We start from the raw sequence: 11,624 nt of genomic DNA, 5'->3' as shown, positions 1-11,624 counted from the left end.
AATTTTGTAAAACTCTAGTTGTGACTACCTCAGAGTCATGGACCACATAACTCTTGTTTCTTCGGTGCTACATATTCTGAACTGTATTGGAAGCTCTCGCCTCTCTAAAACTGGCATTATGCTGCAGGGAGAGTTTACAATGCTCACGTTTTGTAGTGCAAATAACCTTTTTTTTTATTTTTTTTATATGGTACAATAGTTACAATTTTCATGTATTAATTAATATTAATACTTTATAATATATTATTGTGCAAAAAGTAAATTACTCATTTCAAATTAATACAGTACTTTATAACATCTTCGAGATTGTAATACTTTGGAGATTTGAGATTTCTTGTAAGAAAGTATAAACTGTATCCTTGGAACAGTTAAAAAGTAATAATTATTATGATTTATTTGGAAATCAAATATGTTGGAAAACTTGAAATGGGTAGCCAGCAAGTGCGCATCCTGTTTGCTTAAAGAAATGCCACGTGTGTACACGTGTTGTACAACCCACTACTCCCACTACTATTCTCAAGTAATAATTTGTTTTCTTTCTCTCATTCTGTTGTTTCTTTTTTCTTCTATTTCTTGTATATATCATATCACAATCACAAAGAAGTTTTGAATTGCATTTGGAGGATACACAGAATCAACAAAGATGAACTTGAAGACGAGCAGTGAGGTGGAGACTAGGACTCTCCTTGAAGAGGTTTGTTCCTTTGATAGGAAAGGATTGTTTGATCTTGGCCACCCTCTTCTTAACCGCATCGCTGAAAGCTTTGTCAAAGCCTCTGGAATTGGTGCCGTTCAAGCTGTTTCTCGTGATGCTTATTCCATAGCCACTCAAGGTTACACACTCTCTCTCTATATATATATAGATATAGATATAGATATAGATAACTTGCATGCAGAACTGTTACCATATATCATATGTATGTTTCTTTGGTATCTAATAAATTTGTAAAACTGTTTTCATTTTGCATGATGAGAGTTTCCATTTTTGTGAAACAACCGATAAATATTTATGTTGTGATTATTTGGATTTTGCATTGAAGCTAACAAGGTTGGTAACAATGGTGTTATACCTCCACCAGATGTTTCAGCCACAAACAAACGAGGTTTACCCGCTGGTCTTAGAGGTATACATGCATGCATTGCCTGTATTTGCTCATATTTTGCTGCAATATCAAGTTTTGTAAACTTAATACTATATATAAGATGGGAAAAGTGTTAACATTTTTCTCTCTTTGTTTTTGTGTATTTAGGAGAGACCAGTAACAAATCACTTGAGGCCATGGTGAGTTAGTTTCAAATCTTTTATATTTGGCCTTATATAGTGATGTTGTGACATATGGGATAATTCTGTCTTATGCCATATTAAATATGTTCTTTTTTATGTTAATTATGTTGCCTTGCCCTTTTTTTTTCATTGTCAGGTGGTGAACACTGGGAAAGAGGCCTTACAATGGGGTAATGAAATATTCCCTTTACTTACCTAGGACACTGGTGTACATGTTTCTGTATATCATTATGTGAATCTTCAAATGATCAATAAATTTTTTTAAGTGGTGCATATAATTTTCTATTTTCCTCTAATAGCTCCTGTTATGTGTTTATCTACATGATATAAACAGTTTTCGATGATGATGATGATATTACAAAATTTTGTAGACAAAATTCCATTTTCCATTTTGTTGACACATGAACCTTAAAGATATTTTTTAATTGCAGGAGTGGCTGCAGGAATATATTCAGGCCTAACATATGGGCTGAAGGAAGCTCGCGGAGCTCATGACTGGGTAATGCCTTTTGTTATTCTGTTATTGTTACATAGATTTTAACATATGAAGCATGTACATTAGGCGTATCTCGGGTTCGCGTGGGTTCGCGTGTCAGACACGCGCCGCACCGACACATATAATTACATTGAATTATACCATTTTCTTAAATTATTATTGGTGCCGGTGTCTGTGTTTGTGCTTCATAGTTTTTAACAAGTTATCTCAATCTTAATTCAACACAACACTTAATGTATGAACTTAATTGATGTGGCAGCAGAGCAATTTGACTCTTACGTAATACAAACAACAACACCTGCTTTTGGTTTTGATCTTCTCTATTACTTGGTCTTTTCTTGTGGACCATATTTACCTCTAATAGTTTTCATTCTCTTTTCAACTTCTGTGAATGATAAAATGGAACTCTTTCTCACTTCCTTTAGCATTTATGTTGTGATCAGAGCATAGTGCTATATGGTTCTAAATTGCGTTATGGTTATGCTATGAACATTGCAATTGCGGTTGTCATGTTGCATAGACTTCTAAAACTTTTATATCATGGTTGCAATTGCAGTTTCTCTAACTGCTGGTATTCCACACAATAACATCATTTATTCTGTTTGATGCAGAAAAACAGCGCAGTTGCCGGAGCAATCACAGGTGCCACACTTGCACTTACATTGGAAGACTCCACTCATGAACAAGTTGTTCAGTGTGCTATCACTGGAGCTGCAATTTCTACTGCTGCAAATCTGTTCAAAGGGATTTTCTAAATTAGTACTCTGTCTATGGATATTTGCCTTTAGCAATCCTTTTTCTTTTGAACTGTAAAACTTCCTCGTACATAAAAAAGATGAACTTGCAAGGATTTCCCTTTGAATTTTTAGTTATTATGTTTTTATCCTCTCTTGCTTAAGCCTATAATATGCTCTTTATATATATATGACACACACACACACACACACACACATTGTGACATATACCATCAATTCTATGGTGCACAAGTGAGATAAGTGTGTACTATGCACAAACTTGTTTTCACTTTGGGTGCCGAGATAAGTGTGTACTATGCACAAACTTGTTTTCACTTTGGGTTCAATTTGTTTCCAATAGTAACTAAATCTTCCAATTTTCCAAAAAAAATTATGAATGATCTATATGATATAAACTTTCAATCCAACGGTAGATTTTGTAAAATTCGTATTCGTTATAATGAAATCGCTAACTTGTGCACCGTGCACCATATGGTGCACTCGTGCATGTTAGCCAAAGCTTAGAAATAATCCCTAGACTTCATAACAAAGACAATGGCCACTATGATGATTCAGATTGAAATGTTTGTAGTTGTAAATTAAGAAGAAAAAAAATTAAATTAGTGTGTAGAGTAATGGAAATGGGGACAATTTAGTAGTGTAACTCTTTAATAAAGACATTACTCTTCTTTTTTTTGGTACATAAGACATTGCTCTTCTTAAATTGTGATTGTAAGTTAATTTTCTATTGTAATATTGCATGTCTTGTACTTCTTAGATTTTGTGTTGGGGTCCGTTGTATATAATTTGAACAAGAAGAAGAATACGAGATGATGTTTGCACAAAGTGTGTATCATACTAAGCTTTTAAGTTCGATTTGCACTCACTGGTTTATGTAAATCGGATATAAATGAGATAACCGACGAATCTCCTTCAGGATACTTTAAAAACCATGATATGAATTGCACACTTATATCAAACATATCAACCAATGAAATTTTACAAAATAAATTTCATTCAATTACCCTTCTAAATTAGAGAAAAGAAAAAATTTAAAAATATTTTATGCAGAAACTCGACTTATAAAATATGATTTTTGAATGTCCTGAAATTTTATACCAAGAAGAGTATCTTTAGTTTAAAAAATCTCGAATTCACTAGCATGCGGATGAGGATTGTAACACTAAATATTATCATTCCATAACCATTGTCAGATGGAGGAGGAATAAGATTTTGACATTACGTAATAATTATAAGGTTTGGATAGATGACTCAAATTTAAAAATTCTAAATGCCTGAAGTTACTTCTAAATTAAGTTTCTTAGCTTTATATAAAAATAGAAAATTAAATTTATTTTTACCAGTATAGAAAAATATTTTAACAATAACTTATCAATTAAGTTAGTATATATTCTTCAACATTTAAGATAGAATATAAAGTAAGAAAAATATACCAATTAATATAAAATCCAAAAGTAAATATAAAAATAAGGGTTAAATATGTTTTTGGTTTCTATAATTTCACAGAATTTTCGTTTTAGTCCCTGAAATTTGTTTTCACACGTTTTAGTCCCTGAAGTTTCTTCACTCAAGGTTTTTAGTCCATACTTTTCATTCCACTCGTGCATATCATTCGAAATCTTAAAAAAAATTTCTGCGGTCATGTTTAGTACATTATATGAATCTTTGTTACAGAAATTTAATTTTTTTTAACAAGGGATGAATTAAATATGAATTTATTTAGTTTTTTGCACATAAAAATTCATAAATAATTCATCTTATGTTAAAAAAATATCAATTTTTATCGGAGATGTTCTTATAATATCATAAACATGAATATAAAAGATCATTCAAAAATGTGAAAGTATACAATAGTTTAATTAAAAGTAGGGACTAAAAACCTTGAGTGAAGAAACTTCAGTGACTAAAAAGTGTGAAAACAAACTTCAGGGACTAAAACGAAAATTTTGTGAAACTATCGGGACCAAAAACATATTTAACCCTAAAAATAATTATATAAAATCCAAATGTTTTAAGTCACTTCTAAATTAAGTTCTTAGCTTTATATAAAAATAGAGAAAACGAATATGAAGAATGTTTCATGATTTTTTTTTTGAAAATTTGGTATTCGGTTCTAGGACCGACTAATCTAAGGGGATCAATCCCATTGTCCACTTGCGGGACCCCATTTAAAGCCAGAGTTTTATATTCTTAATTTACTTTCTGTTATATAATAATAATAATAATAATAATAATAATAATAATAATAATAATAATAATAATAATAATAATAATAATAAATTGGTTTGACTGGTGTCTTGGTCCCCTTAAGCATGTGGTCAGAGGTTCGATTTATGGCTCATGTGTATGGAGAAAATTCGGTTGGGAGGAGAGAACCAACCTCGTGTGCCCCACAAGTTTCCCAATAGACATTAGTCGTCGCTAAAGGCGGTGGAAACTTCGTACCAAATATCATGGTAACCAAAAAAGTTGTCCCTAAATATAAGTCATTTTTCCATTTGCTAGATATGTTTTGTTCAGGTACACCTAAAAATCTCACATCACTTGGGAATTAAAGTTAAGAGTATACAACACTCGCTGATATTTAAGAAGATAATTAGCTGCTAATGATGCATGAAGTGCAGCTCCATAAGGCAGACCATCTTCATTGATTTATACATAAATAAGTGTTTTAAAATAACATTCAATTATTTGTCAAAAATAACATTCAATAAAGTTACTCTAGACATTATATAAATTTCAATGGATTTCTTTATTCCTTCGATCTAATATCAACTTGGTTGCTACTTCAAATTGCAATTTGCAAACAAAACTCTTTCGTGAGAGTTAAAATGGAGAGATGCGTGGATGTGTTCTCAGAAAATGAGAAGGTTATGGTAAGAAACCAATCACATATACCTAATGATATTTTTTTCTCTATTCTCTCAAAAGTGCCAATTAAATCTTTGAAGCGATTCAGATGTGTACGTAAATCATGGTGATGTAGGAGGATTTCTTCTGTATATTATTATTTTAGTTAGATTTAGTTTTATTATATTTTAGGTTGATTTCTTATTTTTATATTTCACCTAGATTAGTTATTTTCATATTTTAGGTAGATTTTTTATTTTTATTTAGTTAGGTTTGTTATTTTCTTTTACAATCTTTTAGGAGATTTGTTATTTTTATTTTCCACTCCTATTTAAACTAAACTATTGTAGTCTTGAAGACAACTTTTGATTCAATAAAAATACAGAGACTTTTCTCAAGTTTGGTGGATTCCAAATTATTCCTTCTGGTGGATTCCGGAAGTCTAGTGAATTCTAGATTAGTTACTTTTTCTGGTGGATTCCGGAAATCTGGTGGATTCCAGAGCTTTTATCTAATAGGATTAGCGCTTGTTTTTCCTTCACGCTTCCGTACTGCGTCAGTTGGTATCAGAGCAGGTTTCTCCTGTTCTTTTCCTAACGTGATCAGCCATGGTGACGAGGGCAGACCTTGCCGATTTAGCTATAATGGTCAAAGCTTTGTCGGATAAGTTGACGGCATTGACGACTAAGGGGACGACGTCGCTAACAACAACCGAAACTGCAACAACAATAAAAACAATAACAACAGCAGAAACGGCGACAACAACCGCAACTGTTGAGGCAAAATCCTAATTTGATGTTTTAAAGATAACAAACATCTTAATTATATTTTAAGTGAATTCTGATCTTTTTGTGATCTAACAAGTGCTCTTGAGTGATTAATATAGACAGGAACAAAAACTCATTCATTATATATCACTACACTTAAATTGATTGAAAACTGCAAGTTTATTAGAATGATCAGAGAACATTCTCCAGTCTGCACTTTTTCTCACGTGCAAAGCTATACATCAACAATAAGCACTTAATTGATATCAGCTGAACAAGAGACAAATAAGCACTTTTGCAAAGGACTTTATTGAAGAAAATCTCTACAGGATATAAGTCATTTAAAGCAAGGATTAAATGATAGCAAAAGAAAGCTTCCTATTTGGTCATGTTTAAGGAATAAACATGAACATGTCTTTGACAATTTATTTCTCAAGCTCACATGCTCTATTCAGAGATTATTTGAAGACATTTATAGACCAATGAAAAGGAGACAACAAGTTTGAAATGGTACTTCTCAAAGGACTTCATAAAATATATTTCACTATGAACTTGATCTACAATAGAAAGCTACTTGTACTTTTACAAGTACACATGAATAGTAAAAGGATAAGAAGACCAGCTATCATCATATGATCATCATGAATATCTTGAGGCCCACGAAATCAAAACAAGCAATGCACATCTCTCTATTTGATCTAGGCCAAGAATCAGAAAATACTCTGGGAGAACGATCTAAGAACGTTCCAAAATCAAGCAGACTTTCTGCTCTTGATCGAAAGATTCTCTCCAGCTGTATCCAGCTGTTGTAATTGATCTTCCAAGGCTTCAACAGTGCTTGTTCTTGGAGAACAAGTTCATACAGCTCAAAGATGCTCAACCTCACGCTCCTCATGACATCATCATTCTAAGAATGTTCTCAAGAAGCATCTTATCTCTCATAAAAAATTATTTGAATAATATTTGATCTGATCTTTTAAAGGACTAACGGCTAGTCTTTGGCAACACTCCAACCTGCTTGAAGACCACGGAACAAAGGACAAACAACATCTATAAATAGCACACTTGGGTGCTTTGAAGATTCAAGAGTTTCAACTACAAATATCAACATCTACACTTGTCTTTTTCGACCAAGTCATTAAACTTTTTCACTCTCACTCCAGCTCTCTAACATCACATATTTGGATCAGTATATCATTGAGTGAACTGAGTGTATTCTTCTATTAGCTTCTCAACTTGATTTTCTCTTCATTTGAAAGCTTGTGATCCGAACAATTCATTGTAAAAGATTGGCTCAAGTCAATACGTAACTATTGATTGAGTGACACCTTAGTTTGTAGGACTGAGGTAGATATTAAGCTTGTAGGGGTTAAGGTTATTGATCTTGGTTTAGATCAAGGAGGTTTGTAATTTGAGATTACTAGTATCTCAAGATTATAGTGGATACTCACGGAGCGTGAGGGACTGGACGTAACCCATACTATTAGGGGGTGAACCAGTATAATTTTTGTGTGTTGATTCTCTCTTCCCTTATCTTTTAGTTTCTGCAAACACTAAGCACACAATTCACTTTGAATTTGTTTTACTGCTAACCAGATCGTTCTGAGATCATTCTAACGCTTTCTGTTGAGTTATATTTTTAAAAGGTAAATTTTAATAGGTTCACAATTCAATCCCCCCTTTCTTGTGAAAAACTTTGCTACTTCAGCAACAACCCATCTACTGATGACTCGAGTTCTGAGGATGAGGAAGTTGTGTCCGAAAAGGGAGGTGAAGAGACTTCAACTAGGATAAAAAATATTGTCTTGTGCAAGTCTGGCGATCCACAACTTGATGTCGACCTACCTATGGCGGCTCCGTCTAAGCCAGATGTATTTGTGCAAAATCCGGCAACAACCTCACCGCCACTAGAACCTCCGGACACTAGGATGCATGCAGCGACTTCCATCTCAGCAAAACTGCCGCATCACAGCCGTCACATTGAACTCAAGGATTTGCTTGTAGATCGAGTTCCATTCGGGTTTTACCTTAAATCCTATAGTTTCGGCACTAGCTCAAGCATGTTAACTGAGTTGGGTCAAATACCCTTTTGTGATAAATTTCCAATTTTTTGTGCTATCTTTGAGCAATGGAACCCCGTTGGTCATTTAGATGTGTTGACACGAGACAGGTCCTCTCACTTCATTCAATGGGATCCAGGAGGGTGGTCTCTTGTTCATTGGAGGAGTCAACCTGCAAAGGAAACTCTTTATCAAAACGAGAACTCGCGGTCGAGTTCTTTTGAGGTAGAGGAGACTGATGTATGAGGATTTCTTCTGTATATTATTATTTTAGTTAGATTTAGTTTTATTATATTTTAGGTTGATTTCTTATTTTTATATTTCACCTAGATTAGTTATTTTTATATTTTAGGTAGATTTTTTATTTTTATTTAGTTAGGTTTGTTATTTTCTTTTACAATCTTTTAGGAGATTTGTTATTTTTATTTTCCACTCCTATTTAAACTAAACTATTGTAGCCTTGAAGACAACTTTTGATTCAATAAAAATACAGAGATTTTTCTCAAGTTTGGTGGATTCCAAATTATTCCTTCTGGTGGATTCCGGAAGTCTAGTGAATTCTAGATTAGTTACTTTTTCTGGTGGATTCCGGAAATCTACCTTAAAGGACACAAACTAACTTCTTAACAAACTATTTGGCCTAGAAACTAACTTCTATTTGGCCTAGAAACTAACTTCTAACTAACTTGGTAGATTAGTTAACTAACAAACTACCTTAAAGGACACAAACTAACTTCTTAACTAACTTTGAATTATCACAATCCATCAATAATGATGATGCAACTGTATTCATACATCAAACATTTAGCCCTTGGGACAGTTATTATAGCGATGACACATATGAGTTGTATTGTGTTTCTGGTGAGAGGTTTGAAAATAGAGTCAAATTAGATTGGCCAAATGTCAAATTAGATCCTATATATTTGAAAGATTCTGGTTTTGATATTCTAAGGTTATTGCAGTGTTCGTGGAACACTTTGTTTGTTTTGTGCTTTGCGTGAGAATTATATTGTGGAATCCATCTACTAATCAATTTAAGGTCATTCCTCCAAGCCCTCTTGATTCTGGACCTTATTGGTATGTTCATGTTGATCATCATGGATTTGGTTATGATCGTCACCAAGGTTTTAAATTGCAGTCCGCATCCGCAATTGCGGCCACAGTATTGCTGATGTGGTAGCCTCCGCAATCGCATTGCGGTGCGATCTTAATTCACGTGTACGACTGCATCATAATCGCATCAGAAGCCACATCAGACGTTTTCGGCGATGTTCGTTCAAATTTTCTCACCAAAAAATAAAATTTATGAACTTCAAATCATAATTTGTGTCAAATCTAATGAAAAATCTTAATTTTAATGATCTCCCAATCGTGTATTTTAAGAACATTCAAATTAGTGTTTATGGAATAGACTAAGACTATACAATGATGGATAAATAGTGTAGTTACATAGTAGTTTCATTATATATAACTTGTGAAATTTCAAAAAGATTTCACGCCACAACAACCGCATTGCGCGCTGTAGCATCCGCAATGAACGCATTCGCAGCATCCGACCGCAACCGCAATTTAAAACCTTGATCGTCACATAGACGACTATAAAGTGATGTGCCATGGACAAGTTATTGAAGAAACTAATTGTGACCATGATGTGCAAGCAAGGGAACATATATAGTCTAAGAAGTAACTCTTGGAGAAAACTTGATATCGATATGGACCATAAGTATATATATGATGAACAATTGTACATAGATGTACTCTCTCACTGTCTATCAGCCGGTGAAACACATAATGAAACTTATTTGTTGTCATTTGACTGGAGCAATGAGGTTTTCCTTACAACATCCATACCCTCAGACATAGATGATAGATTTGAAAAAAAAACGGGGTATGGAAACACTTAGTGCTATTAAATGGGTCTATTGCTTTCATCTTAAATTACACAGATTCGGCTACTTTTCACATTTCAATTTTGGGTGAACTCGGTGTAATGGAATCATGGACTAAAATCTTCATTATAGGGCCTTACCTTGCCTCGAGTATCCTGTCGGAGCAGGAAAGAAGGGTGATATGTTGCTTAGAAAAAAAGACGGTGAACTAGCTTGGTTCGATTTAAATACCCAAATGATTGAAGACCTTGGTGTTATACAAATTGATAGATTTGGTTGTAAGATATTAATTCATAAGGAAAACCTTCTTCCATTTGAAGGAGAAAATATTTAATTTTCTTCTTATTTTCACCTAAGATATATATATGATCACTATGGTTTTTAGGATTTTACTGTGTACCTGAAGTGGCTTTGTAAGTTGCAAATCTCATAATTATTTTGAATGTTTATTCTTGTTCTATCTGCATAATGATATGATTTCTGTTTCTAGCAAGTTGTGTTACATTCAGGGCCGGTTCTAAGATTTTGGAGGCTCGGGACAAATAATAAAAATGGACTCCTAATAAAAAATAATTTTTTTAAAAAAAACATCATTTATTTAAATTATAAATAGTATCAACAACATCAAAAATAGTCGGAACTAACATGAAGAAAAGGTAATTCCGCAGTGTTGAAATTGAATCGATAAATATAAAATTAAGCGATATATCATTAAAAATGAACCGATAATTTTTTTCAAAATGTAATCTTTTATTTAAAATGTAAACATCAATAATGTAAAAAAAATAATCATTTTAAAATCAATAATAACAAAATACACCTTGAAGCTAATATCATTAAAAATTGATAGTGTTTTTAATAAAATTGTATCTTAATTTTAGGAATTAATTCTTTATTTTTAAAGAAATAATAAAATGTAGTTTTTTAAAAAATAAAAATAGTGAAGTTATTTATAAGTAGTGATTTTGTTTTTACTAAAGTAGTGATTTTATTTATAAAAAACTCACCATTTTGAAAAAGGAAACAATTTTGAAAGAGCCTATGAAGTGGTGATTATAAATGGGTTAAAATAAAATAAAACAAAAGCACTAGAGATTGGGAGTTGAACTCACAACCTTGAGATACTGAGACTTTAAATCAGGCGCGCCAACCACTAGAGCAAGATTCATTTTTATTTTAATTTCGCAGCAACTCTACTTGACTAGTGTTTTACACAATGGGCCGGAAAAAATATTGAGGCCCCCAAAATTTGGAGGCCCTGGGCTCGAGCCCTGCTTACCCTGGCCCAAAACCGGCCCTGGTTACATTAGTTTTCAAATTCATTTCTGCATCTTGTAATAACATTGTAAGAAAATGAAACATTGTAAGATATTCTGAAAGTGTGTTTTAGTTTCTAGTAGTTTTTGGAAGAATCTTGGCTATCTAGGAAAAGTAGAGGAAACATTAACATGGATGGATACTGCCATTTTTGGAGTGAAACACTTAGATGTATGATGTACCAACATTTGATTTTCAAATATCA

The 11,624-nt window shown here is 32.9% G+C and overlaps 1 protein-coding gene and 1 pseudogene across 1 annotated transcript; both read left to right on the top strand.

Annotated features, from left to right (window-relative positions):
• Positions 1-574: 574 nt before the first annotated feature.
• LOC123885292 (outer envelope pore protein 16-2, chloroplastic-like) lies at positions 575-2,676 on the top strand. The gene is made up of 6 exons (XM_045934568.1): positions 575-833; positions 1,041-1,124; positions 1,251-1,282; positions 1,422-1,455; positions 1,717-1,784; positions 2,393-2,676. Exons 1-6 carry the CDS (start codon positions 644-646, stop codon positions 2,534-2,536), a joined length of 552 nt encoding a protein of 183 aa, XP_045790524.1. The 5' UTR covers positions 575-643; the 3' UTR covers positions 2,537-2,676.
• A 5,324-nt stretch (positions 2,677-8,000) lies between these two features.
• LOC123886857 lies at positions 8,001-10,117 on the top strand (annotated as a pseudogene).
• Positions 10,118-11,624: the final 1,507 nt, after the last annotated feature.

The sequence above is a fragment of the Trifolium pratense genome, linkage group LG5 (assembly GCF_020283565.1).
Source record: "Trifolium pratense cultivar HEN17-A07 linkage group LG5, ARS_RC_1.1, whole genome shotgun sequence".
NCBI classification, from domain to species: Eukaryota; Viridiplantae; Streptophyta; class Magnoliopsida; order Fabales; family Fabaceae; genus Trifolium; species Trifolium pratense.
Note: the sequence above shows the minus strand (reverse complement) of the source record. Positions and strands in the feature narration are given on the sequence as shown.